This window comes from Myotis brandtii, unplaced genomic scaffold (assembly GCF_000412655.1).
Source record: "Myotis brandtii unplaced genomic scaffold, ASM41265v1 scaffold419, whole genome shotgun sequence".
Taxonomy (NCBI): domain Eukaryota; kingdom Metazoa; phylum Chordata; class Mammalia; order Chiroptera; family Vespertilionidae; genus Myotis; species Myotis brandtii.
Window position 1 is genome coordinate 1500334 of NW_005366075.1, and position 23584 is coordinate 1523917.

General features: G+C 43.2%; 1 protein-coding gene across 1 annotated transcript in view; it reads left to right on the forward strand.

Annotated features, from left to right (window-relative positions):
* The window catches only part of ERCC6L2 (excision repair cross-complementation group 6-like 2), a 127285-nt gene that overhangs the window by 89713 nt on the left and 13988 nt on the right, over window positions 1–23584 (forward strand). The window contains exon 17 of the mRNA XM_014545690.1: window positions 1680–1834. Coding sequence (XP_014401176.1) covers window positions 1680–1834 — 155 coding nt within the window. The remainder of the gene's footprint in view (window positions 1–1679; window positions 1835–23584) is intronic.

A 23584-nucleotide genomic window follows, 5' to 3' on the forward strand; every position in this document is an offset into this window, starting at 1 on the left:
ATACAGTTCCTCATGTTGTGGTGACCCCCAACCATAAAATTATTTTCGTTGCTACTTCATAACTGTAATTTTGCTACTGTTATGAATCGTAATGTAAATATCTGATATGCAGGATGTATTTTCATTGTTACAAATTGAACATAATTAAAGCATAGTGATTAATCATGAAAACAGTATGTAATTATATATGTGTTTTCCGATGGTCTTAGGTTACCCCTGTGAAAGGGTCGTTCGACCCCCAAAGGGGTTACGACCCACAGGTTGAGAACTGCTGAACTAATTACTGGGCTATCCTTTGATTTGTGTGCTACAACTAGATTTTATGTTTGAGGAATTATTACATAAACTATTTTTTTTAATCAGCTGAGTTTTTTTGTTTTGTTTGGATTTTATTGTCCAAAAGATGTGAAGAGCTAGTGTGTAACTAATGCTATTTTGAGTAAGGCATAAAATTTATCATCAAAATTAAGAAAAATCTGATTAAATTTTCTACCAGAAGAATCCTTTTGAAGGTTTTATTTAATTTATTTTTGGTTAATCCTCACCTGAGGATATTTTTTTTTCCATTGATTTTTCAGTTAGAGTGGAAGGGAGGGGGAGAGACAGAGAGAAACATCAATGTGAGAGCTACATTAACTAGTTGCCTCCCACACGTGCCCCAACTGGGGCCAGGGATTGAGCCTGCAACCCAGGTATGTGCCCTTGACTGGAATCGAACCCTCGACCCTTCAGTCCACTGGCTGATGCTCTAACCACTGAGTAACCGGCTAGGGCTTTGGAAGGTTTTAAACTATTGCCATACACACTCCCTGGTGCTTTGAAACTTGAGAATACTATCTTAGTTGCTCTTTCAGTCATCTTATTTAACATCTTGTTTTCGCATGATTGGCGAGTCTGGTTGAGAGAAGTTCAGGACTGAAACAGCACAAGTGTTGAAGGTCATAATCGAGGTTCATTGCCAGAGCTGTTGGAGAGAGCTTTTACAGACCTTAGTTCTAGCCTTCTCTTTTATGACCACAGTTTAAAGTAAATTATAGGTGCCTAGAAGCAAAGCAATAAAAAATGTAGCCATTTTTTAAACTTCTTTCAGATAAAAGCTGTAACTTAATTTTTTTCATTTCCTAAAAAGCTTCCAATCTTGACATTCTCTGGGCATATGTACAAAAAAGTCAGAATACAAACAGTAAAACTGAACAAAGCCAACCAAACGAAACTCCCTGGTGGGGCGTGCAGGAGGCGGCTGATCAATGATTCTCTCTCATTGATGTTTCTATCTCTCCCTCTCCCTCTCTGAAATCAATAAAAATATTTTATTTTAAATCAACTGGAACAACAAATTCATAGAAACGACCCTTCACCACGACTTTTCTGTTGGCCAAAACTCTCATTTCAGGTTTAAGTCTAAAAAGATTGTTACCTAATCTTAGAAGTTCTCATATTGACGAGAGGGAAAAGTCCTTCCAAGTTAACCTAGACCAACATATTTGAACTCTTTCTCTTTTTAATTTTTTTTAAATGACTATTATGATGTTAACAGACAAACTGAATATTTTTCTTGAGGATTAAAAACAAAACAAGCTTAACTGACTTTTAGTGTATTGCTGATAATTTTTAAAGTATAAGTAGAACCATATTGCTTTCTAATGAGACATCACTGAATAAACATCGATTACCTCTAGATGGCGTTCAGGAAGTGGCTTACATTCACTCAAACCAGAATGTGATTGGATCAAGCAAAGCTGAGAATCACATGAGCCGATGGGCAGCACGTGATGTATTTGAACTGAAGCAGTTTTCCCAGCTTCCTGCTAACATAGCTGTTTGCACATCTAAGGTAAGAAGCATATAGCATAATGTCATCTTCAGTTTTTATCTCATTTTCACAGAAGTTAATAAGATCTTCACTAAGCAACCCCTCAAAAGTAGCTACTAAGATTATAAGTGACATACAAGTAAGTGTAAAAAACAGAACATTACTTGGGGCACTGGAGTCACTGAAGATGTTTTATAGTAAAAGACAAATCAATATCTAAATGTCTAAAATTATTGAGCTACTTAATCATTTCCCTCAATAAAAGTTTGCCAATCAATGAGGAATCTGAGGGAATCATGCAGTTAAATCAGAACCCAAACCAAATTTCCTCCAAAATTTTTCATCTAAAATGAAGAAACGCAAAAACTAGGTTCATATAGAATTTATTTATTTTTTTTAGTAAAAGGATTTTTATAATGTTAAAGGTAATAAAAAACTGTCTGTGGGCTCTTCTCGCTTAAAATTGATATTATATAGAAATAAAGTTTTAGATAAATGTGAAATTTATTTACAGATAGTAACTTTCATCAAAGGTTTAAAAAAATATTTTCTTCTTTTTGGCTTATTATCCTTTATTAATTCCTAAGAACTAAGTGTCTGAGGAGTAGTTTTTCTACCACTTTATGTGTAGGAGTTAAAAATGCATATTTTGTATACCAGTGGTTTGTTTCAAGTTAGCATTACTTTTAAGAATGAAAGGGGTAATGCCTCTGTACTGCCAAGGGATCTTCATTTATTTGTACCTCATCGGGCTCCTAAAATAATTTGGATTGTCTTAATGATAAAATCAGAATAGAAAGTGAAACTCGGGACCAAGGGAAATATAACTTAAATTGGAAGTTCAAGAGTGGGAGAAAGTTAGGATGTAGAAATATAGGACATAATGGTCTTACCCAGATATTTTTTTAAGGACAAATTTAATTGCGTTGCCTGGTAGACAGAACAAAGCAAGTAAACAATTTATTTAGTGTGTTCTCTACTCATACATTTGATCATGTGTGTGGGCAGTTTGGGAGGTCACAATGACTGAGTGCCTGACTGGCATTAATGTCTGGAGGCCAGGGATGCTAAATGGCTGTGGTGGGAGGGGGACATCCCACTTGCCAACAATTGATTTGCCCAAAATGCCGTAACACCCTGCTGAGCAACACTGAGCTAAATGTTGTCCTTAACGGCGGAAAAACACTAGCTCTTCTGAAGAGGAGAATAGCTTTTCCCAGCATTTAATATAAAGGAAACTTGTCGCCGGGATTTTAAATGAAGACCACTGAGTGACCCAGTGAACAGTCAGTTGTCTTACAATATCTTTCGGTAAATGTAATAGCAGACTTTGAAACGCGGTGCTTTTAGTATTTTAATGTAATCAAAAGGCCCAACGTCAAAATACAATTCATGAGAACATTCTTTCATGACCCACGTATGCTGCTTTTTTATATTGTCACTTGATCTAGAAATATATTGTCTCTCAACCAACACTGTAGACAGCATTTCTGCAGTCTGACTGCCTTGTAGGCGCTATCTGGGGAAGATAGGCAGAAGTATGCTGGGTTTGCCAGGCATTTGCTTTATTAGAATGAAGAGCATATTGGTATCTTTTAAATAGACAGCCAATTTTTTATTAGCTTTAAAAAAGAAAAAACCATTCCCTTTCCTAAACAAACAAATTTTAATGCGAAAAGGGTAAGATAGTTGGCAAACCTCTGTAATAGCTGTTAATAAAATAACTGGATATTAGTTACTAGTTTATTTAAATGTTTTTCAGAGAAGAAATTTATAGGCATATAATTTCTCCCAAAATGTACCTGAGAAGCAACCCCTTAGATATGGAAGCAAGAAAAAGTCCCTTTGGAACCTTCTCAAGAAAAGTTGCAAAAATGAAAATGCTTCAAATATACTTTGCCTTTAGTGGCAGGAAATTTCTTTATCTTTGCATTAGCAATACCAGTAGTTTTCAACCTTTCTCAGCACCAGCATTCTTGAGGTGAACAGCACAACCTCATTAGAAACCTTGTGTCTTCACAGTGGTATTTATGATGAGGGATATTTCTTACCAGGAAACAAATTGGAGTATTTATCCCCTAGGATTTCTCATATGCCCTTTGAGACCATGTATCTCCCCCTTGACATGTAGACCAATTTAGTACATCTTATTTAGGGAATAGGAAAAAATGTGTGGTTTCATGACTAAATCATGGTTGGTGTAAAATATTCAGGCAAGTTTTAAAGCCAGTAAGCAGGGGGTCCAATCTCATGCCACCAGGGCTAGCAGGCCAGAACTGTCTGTTCAACATGCTCATTTCAGTGGCTGGCTTCTGTACATCAAAACTTGATACAGTGAAATTCCAACAGAACAAGATTCAAATCATCAGGTTTGACCTATACCATTTAATACATCAGGTTATTAATATAGCTGTACTTTTAACATCTTGAAAGTTATATTACCTATATACAAAATTACTCAGGGACAACATTATAAACTTACCATTAAAAAAGAAAGATCTTACTTGATATTTGATAATCAGAATTTTTAAAATAGTGATCATATATATTTGTGATGTTTTTAGTTTCTCACCAATGTCAAAACTAAAGCTACTGTATTTTTGACATAAAATATAACCCCTGAGGCATACCTCGTGTTTTTCTCATTTTAGTTTAATTGAAAATAAGTAAGTAAATAAATATAATGAGTCTCATCTCCAATCTAATGAGCTGTGCAGCCTCCCAGAGGCTGGAGGAGTTTGGTGGTTATCACTAGCCTGTGCATGGACTCCACTCGGAATGTCAGAGTCTGAATTCTGCTCTCCCTCATAACCTGGTGTGACCAGGAGGAAGTGCTTACCTTCTCTGTGCCTCAATGTCCTGGTGTTTAAAATACAAACAATTATACTTCTTACCGCCAAAGGTTTTTATGAAAACTAAATGAAGTAATACCTGTAAGTGCTCTGAACAGTGCCTGACACGACATAGCACTCAATAAATAATAAGTACAGTAAAACCTCGAGATAATGGACTAATTCGGGCGAGGGGGAGTCCGTCAAAGCTGAAAATCCGTTATATAATAAAGTAGGTTTTCTGAATTCCTATCTTTAAAAATGACAAGTTAATTTACCTGTTTTTACTTATGCAGACATGTTTGTGTAATTAAAATTAAGTATGTATGAAAAGTTTAATTCCACTGGAAAGTTTTCTATATCTATTACAGTAACTTTACATTTCTACTGAGTAGGTCTAGTAAATGTGTGAATTCATCAGTTACCTTGAAGTAAACACATACACCGGCTGGGGCGTGGCTTAGCTGCAGAAACACACCCCATGACAACAGAACCAATTCTCACATTCTAATCATTCCCCAACATTGCTTACCAGCGGTGACTCTTGGCTTTAAATATCTTGGCCATAGTTGTAGATATGTAATATTTATTTATGTTGGCAAAATTACTACAGTGTTTTTTCCAACATATGGCCTATTCGCTTAAAATTTCTTTAAAATAACAGTGAATTAATAACAAAAAAAGTAGCCTCTTAATTTAATTTTAAGACAATCCTGGTTAAAAGCACTTTAAAATCAAGAGGTTGTTAATGTTCATATATGACATATAAGCCGGAAATTTTGTCCATTAAATCCGAAGTCCGTTAAATTGAGGTCCACAAAATCGAGGGTTTACTCTTGTTAGTACTACCACTGGGTAAGACTGCTGTCCCCTTTTAACTCCCCTGGAGGCGTTGATCCCTGAGGGAACCACAGGAATAATCCATAAATAGTTATAAGCAACTACATTTACCTATAAATAAAAGGTTGGGTGGTACTAGGAAATCTGGGGCTTTGGACTCCCTTAAGAAAACCACAAGAATGTTTGCCATGGCCAGTGTGGCTCCATTGGTTGGAGCATTGTCCCCATTGAACCCACTAAAAGGTGGTGGGTTCAATTCCTGTCAGGGCACATACCCAGGCTGTGGGTTCAGACCCCGGTCCATTCATGTTTCTCTCTCTCTCCCCCCTCCCCTCTAAAATCAATTTAAAAAATGATGAAAACAAACAAAACTTAATAATGTTCATGGTAGAATATTTTTCCAAAATGTTATATGTGACTATTAAGTTTTTGCTTATGAAAATAGAAAGCCACTCAGTACTTTATAATTTATATTGATTTATTTTACGAGAGTCTATATTCGAATTAAAGTTATTAGTAATTTTTCTCTTTAAAGCTGATAGATTTATTTTCTCTTTAGATTCATCAGTTGATTGGACTGCTTCTAATTTAAGATATTTCCATAGCTGCTGACAGACATTCAAATGAGGGAGGCATCACTGCCAGCAGACTACTTCTGCAATATCTTTACACATAATAATCTTGGTCCTCCTCATTATAATTCTTCTGGAAACTAAATACTACTTCAGTCATGTCAGGGAGATAGAAGTAGTAGTGTTGTTTTTCTCTTTACTAAAATATTTGTAAAGACATTTTAAGATACTACTATTTCACACAGATGAGATGTTGATGACATTTCAAAGCCACACCACAGAATTTCTATCTAAGAAAAAAATGTTTACACTCAGTGACTTCACCATATCTGGTTAGTATTACTTCAGCACCTTCAATGAGTAAATCTTTGAAACATTGGTGAAAGACATGTATCTCACTCACTGAAAGGTTTTGCAACTTGTAGTATGGTGGTTGGGTGGCAATAGTGAATTTGCAGTTTTGAAAAAAATTGAAAAAGAGCTATGGGAAGAAAAGAATAAACTAAGGTGAAGGGAAATGAAGCAAGGTGAAGACAAAAGAGACTCCGCCATATTGTTAGAGAGATTTGCAAGCCTCTTGCTTCTGAAGACTCCCCAAGTCCCAGACCTTCCACCTACAGGACAGTATCTTTCATCTGGGGCTCGCAGGCATCAAGAATCTTTTGATTACTGGGAATTCTTCTGGGTGCTTCATGTCTGTCACCAAAGTTTTATTAGAGACCTTTACATGTGTTTGAAAAGATTGTGTGTATGTGTGTGTGCGCGCGTGTGTGTGAGGTCTGTGTGTGCACGTGCGTCTGCAGCCAGTGCAGAGGTGTTGCCTCACTGCCTAAGGAAACAAGTCCTGTTTGTTTGTGTGATGGCAGTACACGACTGACAGGGATCACAATGTGCAAGAATTTCACTTTCCAAGGAATACTACGTTGAGTCTAAGTGAAAGCCTTTAACTAAATTGCACAGGAATAGACTAAATGGGAAACTGACGAAGAGGTCATGTCTACCATAAGCCTAGATAAAACTCTGGTCTTTCAGAGGTTCTCAGTCCTTTTGATATAATTGTTGATAACCAAAATGACAAAAGCTAGGAACCTGCTTTCAAACTCAACTATATATTAAGAAAAGGCCTAATATACTATCTTTTTCATCTATCTTTTGGTTTCTTATAGTTCATACTTTTATAAATAATTTTTATTCATAGAACACGTTTTATAGATGTCTTGAATGAAAACCTACCTCTCCTAAAATCTAATTACACCTTGGTTATACAGTAATACAAACAATATAAAATAACTTATTTTGCATTAAAATGTATTTGGATATTTTAAGAACCATTTCTGGGCAGCTTTTTTAAAAATGAGATGTCTGATAACAATAGGGAAAACCTTTATAATTTAGGGTTAAGCTTCAAACCCCCCAAAAAATATTTTAAGTATTTGAAGGAACTGATAATACCTTTATTAGAGTTACTTCATTCTTTTAATATATGGAAGTATGTCACACAACGTAGCTATACCTGTTTGTGATGTGGTGCCTCATTTTTTTTCAATCAACTGCATGTTTTCAACTTAAGTTTACTTAAAGTTTTCTGAAAAGAAATGTACAAAGACAGCATTCAATTAAGGATTAATCACTATGGCAACTGTGATGTGGTGCCTGAAAGGGGGAGGATGTATTCTCCCCTCAGTTTCCTGCCAGCTGTCATAGTCAACCTCTGCTGCCTGACTCCAAGCCAAAATATAGACTGTGACCAACTCTAAGAAACTATATCTGTATTTTTATAAATTGGTACAAGTATCAGACTATAAAAGAAGACTTAATCCCCTGAATTGGATGACAGACACTTGGCATTCTCGCCAGTATTTGACAGAGAAATAACGGGCCGCTTTGTAGTAAAACCTGGATTAATAGTAAACCCTTCTTTATGTTATTGCAGTGTGGTGTAAAGGAGAGAACTAAGCACGCTTGTCAGCCTGGGGGCGCGGGTGGCATGGGGGAGAGCGCCTTTCATACAGCCAGTGCAGGTTTAAGCACTGTTCAGAGTACTGTAAATACAAAATATTGTGTTAGTAAGAACCTCTCTCTCTTGTATTTGTATTAGATTGCATTTTGTAGATGACTTAAAGACAGGATTTCTATGAGCTGTGGTGGATTTGATTGCAGTGTGTTTATACAGCTCTCGGAGTCAGCGAGGAGGGATAGACTGTTTACAATGAGCAGACTTTGGGGAGATACAGCATTCCATTACCCTATTTTTCAGGATAGTGAATGGCATGATGGCTTAAAGTAATTGTTCACAAATGACTGGTTTATGGAGTAGTCCAGTAAGTAAGGTTTATGGTTTCAGCATGTAATGGAATTAACTCTTACTGGGTGGGATTTTTTATGGTTTTATCATTTTCCTTTCTATAGCTAAATGTGGATTTTATGTGTTTGTATCAAAAAGTCATTCTTTCAAGTAATTTTAGTAAAGATCAAGGTTTTTCAAATTGTGGGTGTATAGAGAGGGTGGGGAAAAAGTAGGTTTACAGTTGTTCATATGGAAAATGATACAATAATTAATAAGTAATAATACAAAAATAAAGTCTGTGTTTTGCACACTCGCAACTGTAAACCCACTTTTGCCCCACTCTGTATGTACAAACTTATGTGACTAGAGTTGGCTTAAAAAATGGCTCTTGTGTTTCTATCTTTAAGACTAGGGTTAATTCAGAAAGATGGTTTATCATTTGTGAAGAGCACTTGTTACCTCGTCAGAGGAAGGAAAATCCAGTGTTAACGATAAACATGTACACTGATCCCCTCCTAGCTGGTGGCATGAGAAGCTGCGGCATCCTTTCTCACAGTGATGCTACCAGAATTCATGAAGTAATGTGACTGATGTGTTCAAAACACATTCAACTCTTTTAAAGAAAAGCATTAAAAGGACTCATAATAAAACACATTTTATTATTGTAATTATGATTATTATTTATCAGCAGAGGTGATGAGTGGAATTCCCTCTGTTATTCTCTACAATGACCTGTTATTACTTTTGTTTTTAATAGTATCAATAGTAGAGTATGTTAGAATACTATAAAAGGTATCTAGCCCAGTCCTCTAGATATCATTTTATAGATGAAGGACCTGCCTTGATTTGTCATGAAGAATACTGTAGGAAACCATAGTCTTTGAAAGGAATCATACACTAATTTGGCAATGGACTGGACTGACAAAAATAGTCTTTGCTTATTAGGAAATAGTTTGATTCTAACTCTTGTAGCTGTTCATCTTTCCAGTTGCATAGAAGATAGATATGGCCTCTGAACAGTTTCTCTGTTTAGAATAGCCGGAAGATTCTAAAGAGTTAAAAAAATACTATTTCTTCAAATAATGCCTTCTAAGTAACAATAAAAAAGCTTAGAGCTATAAGGCCTCATTGAACTCTGATGGGCTCCACCTGGTGACTTAAAGCACACTAAGCACTTAGCCCTTTTCAAATTATGTTTCTCCCTCTTTGAAGACCAAGGTGTCAGTTGGACATGGACACTTAACGGAAACACCTATGCCTCTGTCATCTGGAAACACTGCCTCTGCACATAGGAGTTCAGAATTTTTTAGGACGAATAAAGCAAAATTATAAGGTTAGGGAATCATAGTGTTTTAGAATGTGTAGGATTCCTGGAGACTAATGCAACATCTTGTTTTGCTGATTTTTAAAAATAAGAGGGTAAGTGGCTTCCATTAGGCTCCACAGTGGCCATTAACTTAAATCCCTAGAGTATCGATCCCTTATTTACTCTAGATGCTATTTTGTTTGGGAGGTTTTACTTTTGTTTTTTTATTCCATTTTACTTTTCCAATATGACAAATCAGTCTAGTTTTTCAAGATAACTTGCCTGTGAAGAATTACCTTCACTTTAACAATTAAACACACAAACAAAAAATCAGGTGTAGAGACCGTCAAACCTCAGAGGGAAGGCAGGGGAGGGTGGGAGGGGTGGGTAAGAGATCAACTAAAGGACTTATATGCGTGCATATAAGCATAACCAATGGACACAGACAGTAGGGGGCAAGGGCATGTGCTGGGGGCTGGGAGCGGCCAGAGAGAGGTCAGTGGCGGGGGATGGGGGGGAACATATGTAATACTTTCAACAATAAGAAATTTAAATTTTTTTTAAAATCAGGTGTACTGAGTGCATCCTTTCCTTTAAAAAAATATTTTAGGTAATTAAAACTCTATCTGTGGGGACATCTGTAATACTTTCAACAATAAAGATACATTTTTAAAAAGCTCTATCTGAACTCAAGAGATATAGCAAGCCTGCTGGCAGTATCTACTCCGCCAAAGACATTTTGGCAAAGCATGATGATTTTACCTTTTCCTCCTTACTTGTGCATTTTCTCTCCAGGAATAGCCTTACTTTTCTAATCTCCCAAATCTCCAGTCCTCCTCTGCCTGTCAGGACCTCCCTCAGGTGTGGCATCTCTTCCACAAAGCCTGCCCCAGAGCTGGAAGTAAGCTATCTTTACTCTTAGAGGTGTTCTGTTCACCCAAGAGTACTTTAAGTGGCCTGTTATTCTAAAGTACTAGAGGCCCGGTGCACGAAATTTGTGGGGGGAGGGGGGAGTCCCTCAGCCCAGCCTGCACCTACTTCAATCGGGGACCCCTTTCACAATCTGGGACTGCTGGCTCCTAACCACTCACCTGCCTGATTGCCCTTAACGCCTCTGCCTGCCTGATCGCCCCTAACTGCCTTTGCCTGCCTGCCTGGTCGCCCCTAATTGCCTCTGCCTGCCTGCCTGATCACCCCTAACTGCCCTCCCCTGCCTGCCTGATTGAGCCTCCAACTGCTCTCCCCTGCCGGCCTGATCTCATTCCCAACTGCCTCTGCCACACCACCCCCTGTCACGCACAGAGCAGGGCCGATCAGGGGGTTGGGGCCCCTGCCGGCCTGATCTCACCCCTAACTGCTTTCCCCTGCTCGCCTGATCGCCCCTAACTGCCTCTGCCTGCCTGATCGCCCCTAACTGTCCTCCCCTGCTAGTCTGATCTCACCCCCAACTGCCCTTCCCTGCAGGCCCGATCTCGCCCCCAACTGCCCTCCTCTGCTGGCTAATTTGGTTCTGATTGGTCAGTTTCTATGCCAGTCAGTGTCAAAAGCTCCGCCTCCTAGGCAGCCATTGGCTCCTCACAGTTGACGCAGCTTTGGTTCTGATTGGCCAGTTTCTATGCCAGTCAGCGTCAAAAGCTCCGCCTCCTAGGCAGCCATTGGCTCCTCACAGTTGACCCAGATTTGGTTCTGATTGGTCAGTTTCTATGCCAGTCAGTGTCAAAAGCTCCGCCTCCTAGGCAGCCATTGGCTCCTCACAGTTGACGCAGCTTTGGTTCTGATTGGCCAGTTTCTATGCCAGTCAGCGTCAAAAGCTCCGCCTCCTAGGCAGCCATTGGCTCCTCACAGTTGACCCAGATTTGGTTCTGATTGGTCAGTTTCTATGCCAGTCAGCATCAGAAGCTCCGCCTCCTAGGCAGCTATTGTCTCCTTACAATCACCCAGATTTGCCTATCAGCGGGGCCTGATCAGAAAGGCGGGGCTGATCAGCAGCCCAGGTGGAGGCCTGGAGAGAAAGAGAGGCAAGTTCTGATCAACAGCTGCCATAGAGGCTACGGATCAGACCCTGCCTCTCTCTCTGCAGGCCTCTCTCCAGGCCTGATCCGCAGCCCCCTAGGCAGTTAGTGCTGGGTCGGGGGGCCAACAGCGCAGCAGTCAGTGCTGGGTCACCATGGCAACCCAGCACTGACTTCTGGTCTGGTCGAGCCTTTGGTCATAATCAGTTGTTACGACCCTGGATCTTTATTATATAGACCAGAGGCCTGGTGCCTGAAATTCGTGCACTCTGGGGGCAGGAGGTAGGTCCCTCAGCCCGGCCTGTGCCCTCGATTGATCACCACAAAGAGGTAGGCCCAGCCTACCCAGCCAGGGCTCTGTGATGGATCACCCCCGCAGAAGGAGGCCCTACCCACCCACCGCAGACTGCCGGCTGGTGGCCTGGGCCTCCCTCTGCAGGGCAATCATGGGGCGATGGTGGGCCCCCAACCAATCGCATTGCACCCGCCTTGACTGGCCTGGCACCAGTGGGTGTCATAGCGTGGTCATCCGGAAGGTTGTCCAGACAGTCATTCTGCTGTTCAGTCATTTGGTCGATTTGCATATTACACTTTTATTATTATAGATGATTCCCAAGTTTTTATTATAATTCTTTAAGAACACATTTTCCCTTCTTTCCTAATAAACTCTGAACTTTGAAAGAGCAAGCTATAGCTTTAAATCACTTTTGATGACCCCAGAGACCTAAAATAGTGTCTTGCATACTGATACTTTTAAAATACATTTATAGGTTTTTGGTTGTTTTTAGGGTAAAATGGACCTCATAACTATATCCTGAGAATTTTTAAGTGGTTTAAACTATCTTTTCCAGGAATAACTTTCATCGTTTTCCTGGAAATTCTCTTGAGATAACTTGGCATTGTTCAGGTCTACCACTGAACCAATATATTTATCAGCAGGGGAAACAGCCCCTCTTATCTGAATGAGAAGTGCTCTCAGGCTTGCCTGGTGTTCATGTCTTCGATACATTTACTCAGTCTGCACTCCAGCCAGATCATCTGTCTGCTCTTCATCCCAGGTGAATCCAAGTCAGGTTCCACTTCCTCCATGACGCCTTAGTCTTCAGAGATCACTCTATTCCAGACTCTTCTGTACCAGTCATCACTGTAGACACGGTGACACTACATTCAGTCCATACCCCATGTGCTTGCTCTCTCTTCAGGCTGCTGAAGGACCAGGCCATGGAGTACATGTCTATAAACACCACCACTTGGCAGTAGGCCGCACAAAATAGGAGGTCAGCAAATGTTTATTGTTGGTAATTCCCACACAGAGGTCGACCTGGGCAGATCCCCACAGCCATTTTCACTACAAGAAGGGGAAAGGCACTGGTGTGCCCCAGGGAGAGTGCACTTGGTTCTCATGCCTGAGGGCCTTTAAGGTGGGGATTCAGGGAAGGTCCTAGGGAGGATCTCAGTAGAATATGCATCAGCTTTCCAGGTGTGTCCTTTCAGGGTCATGGCCTCACTGATTGGCTGGCACCAGGGCAGGAGGTCATTAGTCAAGGCAGCTAGTCTTGAGGTCAGCTGTGATATTGCTTGTCTGGTTTTACTGCTTTCCTGGTCCTAAAACACAACTGAGGCCTAGATGTATTTGATGCAGGTCAGAACCTCATTGTCATGGGGGCTTAATGCTTAAGACAGGGGTGGGCAAACTTTTTGACTCGAGGGATCATGGGGGCTTAATGCTTAACACAGGGGTGGGCAAACTTTTTGACTCGAGGGCCACAATGGGTTCTTAAACTGGACCGGAGGACCGGAACAAAAGCATGGATGGAGTGTTTGTGTGAACTAATATAAATTCAAAGTAAACATCATTACATAAAAGGGTATGGTCTTTTTTTTTTTAGTTTTATTCATTTCAAAGGGGCCGGATCCGGCCCTCGAGCCGTAGTTTGCCCACGGCTGGCTTAAGAGCTGTTTGCCAGCCCTTTATTCATTCCCCCTCTAAGGGGGTCTAACCTGCGTGACTAGCAAGATAACAGGGGAGGAAAGGTGAGAGGAGGGTCCGAACGGCATGGCCAGCTATATGAAAGGCCAGGGGGTCTACACCACATGGCCAGCAATATGCTGGGGGAGAAAAGGTCGCCCTTGAAGTGAGGTCCTGGTGTTCCCAGCTTTGCCTGTTGCTAGGCACCCGGGCCTTTTCACCCTGGTGACCTTCTGTACCTGGCCCATTGTCCTTGCTCTACTCCAGTCTGTCGAACTGCCTGCCACGAAATTGTGGTTATTTATTTGTGTATTTAATAGATATGTTCTTTAAAATGAACTTATGGAGTATGTGGCTTCAAGGAAAACAACAGACAGTACTTGTTGCCAGTGATAAAATTCATGCTTTCAAGTGAAAATTAAAACATTGAAAAACTTAGTTTGCCACCATAACCCTCCCCATAGAGTTTTGTGAGGCAGTTGATGTTGTTAACAATTAATACAATTTTACAGTGTTGCATAATTGAATGTCAACATTTTGAAGATCTGCATAACTCAGTTCATCAGTATTTTTCAAATGACCAGTGAATGTTACAAAATTGTGTGTGTGGGGGGGGGGGGAATTCCATTAAGATATACCAATGAATTTTAATTTTAACAATATAAAAGATGTACTGATGTCAATGTAAGAAACATCTAAACCTATAAGAATATTTTTTTAATTTATATGAGACAAACTCATGACAATTGCCACAAAGCAAAATCTCACCAGATTGGGAAAATGCTCCAGAGAATAGCAGTTATGCACCTTATTTTATACATTACAATTAAAGGAGGAGGAATAAGGAAGTCCATTGGTGATAGATCAGGAGGTGGGAGAAAGCAAAGTAGGGAAATCTCTGGGATTGTATAATAAAGTAAAATAATAGACACATACTTTTGCATTGGTGGGTATAGGCTAGATAGTTAATAGTCAGCAATTAACATGATAACAGTAACAATGGGGATTTGTGGTCTCTGTGCAATGGTTGTGCTTCCAGGGGTCCAGAAAAGGAGAAATTGCTTTGATATGCCAAAAGTATGTTATTATAGATGAAAAAAAAGACCACAGACAGGCTCAGTTAAGGTGAAGATTGCCCTTTGTTAGGGAAAAATACCACCCTGTGACATGGCTACCCGCCATGACTCGCTTTTAGTTAGGAAGTTTTAACTTCAGACCATCCCATGTCTCTTAAGTTTGTAAGGCTCCCCTGAGCTTGTCAGATTTAGCATGTAACCCCTTTTTATAGTTTCATATCTTACATGAAATTAACCTTGAGTTTTGATATAGTATCAGAAAGGAATTGTCTGAGAAGGCTATTAAAATATTCTGATGGCTTCTACATATCTGTACGAGACTGGTTTTCCTCATATGCTCCAACCAAAACAACATTGTGGCCACAGATTGAATGCAGAAGTAGATATGAGAATCCAGCTGTCTTTTATTTAGACAGAGGCTTGCAAAAAGTAAAACGTAGCTACTCTTTTCTCTCATTTTTTGTTTGCGTTGGATAATATGAAATTTCTTGTTGTTATTAAAAAGTTATTTAGGCCCTGGCTGGGTGGCTCAGTTAGTTGGAGCATTGTCCCGACCAAAAGGTTGTGGGTTCAGTTCCCATTCAGGGCACATATTAGGTTGGGGTTTGAGCCCTAGTTGGTGTGTATATGGTCAGCAACTGACTAATGTTTCCTACATCGATGTGGGTTTTTTTCTCTCTCTCCCTTCCTCTCTCTTTAAAATCAAGTTAACATGTAATTTACTTTTATAAAAACTCATTTAAGAGAGAAAGGAAGGGAGAAGGGGAGAGAGAGAGAAGCATCAATGTAAGAGCAAAACATGGATCGGCTGCCTGCTGCATGCCCCCTACCAGGGACTGAGCCTGCAACCCAGGCATGTGGCCTGACTGGATATTGAACCAGCAACCTATCGGTGCATGGGACGCCACCCAACCAACTGAACCTCACGGCCAGGGCTTGACCTGTTTTTTAATGAATTAATAAAGATTATAAATGTTCAATAGCTGTAACCCACATAAACGAGAGAACGTTGGAGTCCTCAATAATCTTTAAAGTATATGGTGTTCTAAGATCTGAAGGACCAGAGTTTTTCCACCCCAAATGGGCCTTTTGGGTTGTTGATTTTAAGCTGGTTATTAAGAAACAAAAGACTCAGAACCTTTGACCCTCCCCCTTCCTGCCTAAAGGTAATTCAGATAGAAAAACCTGCTCCAGGAAGGGAACCTTCTTAGCACATTCACCTTGGCCTGTTTGAGTCAAGTGTGGCAGACGTAAGGATCGGAGCAAAGCCTTCTCTGCCCCATTCTTTCTGGGTGGCCCGGCAAGAATTTCTTTGCCTCATGCGTGCTCTTTCCCCTCTACCTGTGAATTGCCTACTTCCCTTTTGAAATCCCAGACCCTTGCCCAGCTTCTCCTTTGTCAAAATGACATATAAACAAACCTTAACTGCCCAGTGAGTCTTTGGGTCTCATATCTTATGGCACCCCCAAATGTGCCATATCCATAAAATAAATTTTAGTCAGGTTCTCCTGTTTATCTCTCTGTGTTCATTTATTAGTTTAGCTAGAAGAACTTAGAAGGTGGGAGGAAAGTTTTGGGGTTTTCTTGCACCCCACAGACCAAAAGGTTTCAGAACTGCTATTTCAGATCATGCGGTCTTTCTCTATGAATGTTTACTTCCTCTCCTGTGTGACTCAAGAAAGCATCCTATCTAATAAAAGCCTAGCTTGTGTTGCGTGACATCGTCACAAGATGGCTGCCACAAGATGGTCACCACAAGATGGCCAGCAGGGGAGGGCAGTTGTGGGTGATCAGGCCTGCAGGGGAGGGCAGCTGGGGCCCATCAGGCTGGCAGGGGAGGGCAGTTGGGGGGCAATCAGGCCTGCAGGGGAGGGCAACTGGGGCCCATCAGGCCAGCAGGGGAGGGCAGTTGGGGGCGATTGGGCCTGCAGGAGAGGGCATTTGGGGGTGATCGGGCCTGCAGGGGAGGGCAGTTGGGGGCGATCGGGCCAGCAGGGGAGCGGTTAGGGGGTGATCAGGCTGGCAGGCAGAAGTGGTTAGGGGCAATCAGGCAGGCAGACAGGCGAGCAGTTAGAAACCAGCAGTCCCAGATTGTGAGAGAGATGTCCAACTGCCGGTTTAGGCCTGATACGAGCCTAAACCAGCAGTCAAACATCCCCCAAGGGGTCCCAAATTGGAGAGGGTGCAGGCCAGGCTGAGGGACACCCCCTGCCCGTGCATGAATTTTGTGCACCAGGCCTCTAGTATCAGAATAAGAAGAGTGAAATAATGTGGTTATAGGGAATCATTCAGAGTTGTAAGTGCTTTATTATTGATTATTAGTAATTATCATTACTAATAATAATCTATATCCTATCTCACAGCTATTTGCAATATCTCAGTGTCTTTTGTGGCATGTTGCTTGAAATGTTCTCCCCTAGCCGCTGGAGAACCATTGGTAGCCTAGTGACCAAGTCAGCCTACACTTACTCTATCTGGGGCCATGGAGGAGGGGAATGAGGAGCTAGGCTCCTTGTGGGAAGTGCCAGCCACTGGGAAGGCAAGCAGGTGCGGGTGCTGCCAAGAAAGGCTTTTTAACTTTTTTCCCATCAGCACCACCCTTCTGTGATCTTGTCATATAACAAGTATCCTATCTAATAAAAAAGAAACATGGTAATTAGCCGTACATCCGATACCCTTCCCATTGGCTAATCAGGGCGATATGCAAATTAACTGCCAGCCAAGATGGCGGCCGGCAGCCATGCACTGAAGCGAACAGGGAGGCTTGCTTGCTCCAGTGACTGCGGACTCCAACGTTCCCCGCCTGACTTGCCGGCCTCTCAGCTGCAACTCTAAGCAACTATGTTGCAAATATAGAAGCTAAACAAAACCCCAGAAACCTGTGTTAGTCAGCCCGGTTTCAGCCAGCCGGACTGCAACATTGTATCAAATACAGATGGTAAACAAAGGCCAGAAACCGGCTTTCAGCAGCGAGGCCTCACAGCTAAAGCTGGCCCAGAATAAAAAAAAAAAAGAAAAAAAGGAGCGGTTGGGAGCTTCAGTCACCCACCAGCCTGAAAACAGCCCTCAGCCCCTCACCCAGACTGGCCAGGCACCCCAGTGGGGACCCCCACCCTGAAGGGGGTGTGACCAGCTGCAAACAGCCATCATCCCCTCACCCAGGCTGGCCAGGCACCCCAGTGGGGACCCCCACCCTGAAGGGTGTGTGACCAGCTGCAAACAGCCATCATCCCCTCATCCAGGCTGGCCAGGCACCCCAGTGGGGACCCCCACCCTGAAGGGTGTGTGACCAGCTGCAAACAGCCATCATCACCTCATCCAGGCTGGCCAGGCACCCCAGTGGGGACCCCCACCCTGAAGGGGGTGTGACCAGCTGCAAACAGCCATCATCCCCTCATCCAGGCTGGCCAGGCACCCCAGTGGGGACCCCCACCCTGAAGGGGGTGTGACCAGCTGCAAACAGCCATCATCCCCTCATCCAGGCTGGCCAGGCACCCCAGTGGGGACCCCCACCCTGAAGGGGGTGTGACCAGCTGCAAACAGCCATCATCCCCTCATCCAGGCTGGCCAGGCACCCCAGTGGGGACCCCCACCCTGAAGGGGGTGTGACCAGCTGCAAACAGCCATCATCCCCTCATCCAGGCTGGCCAGGCACCCCAGTGGGGACCCCCACCCTGAAGGGGGTGTGACCAGCTGCAAACAGCCATCATCCCCTCATCCAGGCTGGCCAGGCACCCCAGTGGGGACCCCCACCCTGAAGGGGGTGTGACCAGCTGCAAACAGCCATCATCCCCTCATCCAGGCTGGCCAGGCACCCCAGTGGGGACCCCCACCCTGAAGGGGGTGTGACCAGCTGCAAACAGCCATCATCCCCTCATCCAGGCTGGCCAGGCACCCCAGTGGGGACCCCCACCCTGAAGGGGGTGTGACCAGCTGCAAACAGCCATCATCCCCTCATCCAGGCTGGCCAGGCACCCCAGTGGGGACCCCCACCCTGAAGGGGGTGTGACCAGCTGCAAACAGCCATCATCCCCTCATCCAGGCTGGCCAGGCACCCCAGTGGGGACCCCCACCCTGAAGGGGGTGTGACCAGCTGCAAACAGCCATCATCCCCTCATCCAGGCTGGCCAGGCACCCCAGTGGGGACCCCCACCCTGAAGGGGGTGTGACCAGCTGCAAACAGCCATCATCCCCTCATCCAGGCTGGCCAGGCACCCCAGTGGGGACCCCCACCCTGAAGGGGGTGTGACCAGCTGCAAACAGCCATCATCCCCTCATCCAGGCTGGCCAGGCACCCCAGTGGGGACCCCCACCCTGAAGGGGGTGTGACCAGCTGCAAACAGCCATCATCCCCTCATCCAGGCTGGCCAGGCACCCCAGTGGGGACCCCCACCCTGAAGGGGGTGTGACCAGCTCTAGTTATATAATAAAAGGCTAATATGCAAATAGACCAAATGGTGGAACAACAGAACAATCGAACAACTGGTCGCTATGACATGTGCTGATCACCAGGGGGCATGATCAGAACATGGCGGGTGCTGGCCATGGCAGAATGGTGTAGTCTACTCAAACTTTTTAAACAGGGGGCCAGTTCACTGTCCCTCAGACCGTTGGAGGGCTGGACTATAGTTTAAAAAAAAACTATGAACAAATTCCTATGCACACAGCGGCGGCAAAAACACCCGGCGGGCCGGATAAATGTTTTCGGCGGGCCGCATGTGGCCCACGGGCCGTAGTGTAGTTTGAGGACCCCTGGCACTGTAGCAGGTGAGCAGGGTCGCCAGACCAAGGCGGACCGCCAGTCGCTGTCATCGGGGCGAGCCTCTGGGGGTTACTGAAAATTCTTTGCTCCCATGCACCACGGTCCAGCCCGGTGCTCGCACTGCTGCTGGCACTGGCCCTGGCCCCGCTCGTACCCACAGCCAGCGCCAGAGCCACTACTCGCACCCGCTGCCAGTGCCCGGTGCTGGTCCCGATCACTTGGGGCCATCAGTGGGTGTGAGCAGTGGCTGCTGGCCCTGATCGCCCCTGAGGGCTTCTCCACCTCCCCCTGCTCCTTAGGGGCTATCAGGCCAGCAGCTGCCACTTGCACCCGCTGACAGCGCCAGCCCCAATCGCTCCATGCCGTGAGCGGGGCCGGAGCCATCAGTCTGTAGGAGCAGTGGTGGCAGGAGCAGGGCTGCTGGCAGACAGGGGATTGGGGGCTGCAGCGGGAGGGGCGGGGCAGGGGCACGGAGGATGGGCTGAGACCCACTCTTGTGCCTACTGCAACCTCGCGGCCCACAGTTCCTTTCAAGGTGCACGAATTCATGCACTGGGCCCTAGTGTAATATAAGACCTTCAAAGAGTCATTAGAGAAAAGTTTACAGTAATAAAACTCAATACAAAGATTGGAGTTGAGATCAGGGCTATAAGATGCTAAGGACCTGCCCATTACCACTTAGTGTAGATTCTTCACAGACTGCTAGAATTGTGACTTAAAAATGGAAGAAACAAGTGGGAGTCCAGGTCAGATCCCCTACCCTCCGGATCCCAATGGGCTCAAAAGAGAGAAAACCTCCCCCAAGGTTTACAGTAAGTGTCTGGGTAAGGCCTCGCCCCAGTCCTCAGACAGCTCCGGTCCTTCTCTCGCCTTTGTAAGAATATTAAAGGGACTTTTCTCCCTGACCTCCTGCCCGTGGAGGACTGGGGGTATTAGTGAACCCTCCCCGTTGCTCATCTGCGGGCTTTGGTGAAGGCAGCTGACACTGCCTCACCTGGCTCTTTCCCACGGGTTGACCACTGGTCATGAATGGCAGTGCCTTCAAGTTAGATCCCAACGAGATGGGGCTCACACATTTCTATTTGCAGTGTGTGTCCTTCCCACGGCTGTCACTTTGTTCTGCCTTTTAAATAGGGAAACTTCTTGGATGATGAGAAATGGACTGTCGTGGATAAAAAGGAACCTAAGCTCAGGGCCGTCAATATACAGCTGTCCTTTCATGGCTCACTCAGACAGCAAAGTAGTATTAAATATAGAGGGGTGGGCAAACGTAGGTTTACAGTTATAATACAACTAGAGGCCCGGTACATGGTCTCGTGCACTGGTGGGGGTCCCTCAGCCTGGCCTGCAGGGATCGGGCCAAAACTGATCTCTGGGTTTGGGGTGCAGGTGAAGCAGATTCAGAGCCGACAGTGCCCTGGCAGCAACCTAACCCTTAGCTCCCTCCTCTACTGGTCGAAGCGTCTGCCCTCTGGTGATCATTGCACCTCATAGCTACCGGGCAAACGGTCAGACAGTTGGGTGGTCACTTAGGCTTTTATATACACTGAGTGGCCAGATTATTATGACCACCTGACGTTTGTAGGCAAATTAGCTATAATTTCGCGCTGAAGTTGCTAGAGGGCCAGACCATTATAAATAGGGAAGCAGGTTGTTTACCATGACAGTAGAAGTGATTTTTTTCTGAAGATATGGGTAAACAACTCGATTTAACAGCCTTTGAATGTGGAATATGTAATATATTATATAGATTATTATTCAAAACCGACATGTGCCCACCCCTCTATATAGAGATAGATTGTAGCTATAGTTACAAACTTTAATCCGTCTATTCCCCCAAAAAACATTTTTTATTTGAATTTAAGTGTTGTTTTTTCAGATTTGAATGTGATTTTTAACATGTACAGAAAACCTGACTTTCGTATATATTTGTGGTAGGTCTTCTAACCAGCTGGCTTTTCTCTAGGAGAGAAGACAAGCGGGGCAGCTCTCGGCTGCCTTCGGTTTGCTGAGTCCTGGGAGACACTTCCCACCTCCCACCAGAGACCTTGAATGCTTACTTTGAGGAAGGGCTTCTTCACACTTGTGCAGAGATCCTTAAAAGTTTTTGTCATTTTAGACTCTCAGATGCCATTTGAATAAATGTATTTGCATGTGCTATATGTTTTTACTAGTATAGTACCCCTGATTCCCTGCTTTGCAAAGACAATCAAGTTTGACTTTTATGTGTTTACAGTGTTGGCCCTTACCCAACACTGCTTTTTAAATTTTTTGTTTGAACAGATGTGTAAACAAAAGCATTGCTGCCTTGCAGACTTCACTAATTAGGGCTTAATGAAGGGGAACAAATGGAAGGGTGCTTGCCTTTTTTAGGCGTGGTGGCAGCGTTGCTGTGATCAGGTCAGTGTGAGGGCCTGTGCCACATGGATGCCCAGGGTGGCTTCTAAGACTCTGTTCCACTCTCAGGAGCAAGGTGCTGATCAAAGAGCTTTCCTGTGGCAGGCAGGTCCTCTGGCGATCTCAGCACCGAACTTTCATTGCTCCTTCCACTCCGGCTTCTCAGTGGGTCAGAGCCAGAGGACCTTCTAATCATTCCTTTGAAAATATTCTTCCTGCTTCCAGTCTTCTCAGTAACTGATCAAGCCTGGTCCTATGGTTAAGGGAAAAACAGTCCCTATGACTGTTAAATATACACTGCCCTTTGTTCTGTGTATTCTGTCTGTAAAGTGTTTTCTAGAGAAACCAGCTCAGCAGACAGATTCATTCCAAAATTTGCTTAATAAAACATTTCAGTAATTTCTGATAGCTGACTGTGGACAGCTGGACCATCCTATCGGGCTGTTCTGCTTCATTGTGCACTGCCCCACCACCACCACCACCAGCCCACCTCCTTCCATGGGAGACAGATGAGCAGAGAATAAATCAGCATAATCCACACCAGCTATTGATGGGTCTCCAGGAATTAGCCTCGAGGAGGTTGAGAAAGATGGCAGAGATTACGGTCGTATTTCGCCTGCCAAATGGAACTAGAGACTGTTCATGATTGCTTTTGAAATGTACTCTCCTTGACTGCAATATTTCTTGCCCTGTGTTTTATGGCGAGGGTGGGTATGGGAAAGATTGATCCCTATCAACTTTTCTCACTTCCTTGCTATTCCTACGTAGGTGTCCTCTACAGTTCTCCAGTCATTTACCTCCAAAATTATGTTTTTCTTCAAAGACTATTAATAGAAAGAGCTTTCCTTTTCCTTAAACATTCTCTGTATTACCCCAGTGTAGTTTCCTGGTACATAAAGATAGATTTCATATATAGAAGAGTAAGTAGAAAAATGCTAATGTAGTCATATGGCTGTGAGGTAGGGAAGAATATTTACTTTTACATTTTCTCAGAACACTGACATCAAAGATTACTATCTGCCAAGTTTTTAAGTCAGTTTATTTTTTCTCACTCTTTCATATTGAAAATTTATATATACCTTATCTTTTTTTAAGTGTGCCTTTCAAAAACGATGAGTTCAATGAAAATAATGTAAGGTTTAGATTTGATGCCTTCAAATATAGACAGTGGATCAATGGAAAAGAAAGTATATTATCAAAGATCATTTTAATGTTTCATACTGTTGGTCTGAAGATAAGAAACTTTCCTGGTAGAACTAATATAAACCTAAAACTTGATAGTAAGAAATAAGTTGTATATAGACTCATAGATATAGGGGAGGGGTTGGGAAGCAGGGTGAAAAAGGTGAAAGGATTAAGAACTACAAATTGGTAGTTACAAAATAGTCATGGGATGTAATGTACAGAATAGGGAATATAGTCAATAATATTGCAGTAACTATATATGGTGCCAGGTGGGTACTTGAAATAGACTTTGTAAAGTATATGGTTGTCTATCTACTATGCTATATACCTGAAACTAATACATTATTGAATGTAAACTGTAATTTAAAAATGAAATTTAAAAAAAAAGAAATAGGTTGTACAGAATTGTGCACAGTTGATTAGGTCTAATGTGGATACACTTTGGCTACTATAGGAGGAATTTTTTCCTATAAAAGTGCCCTCTCATTTATTATAATCTTATTATATGTCTTTTATAACTTAAAATAATCATAG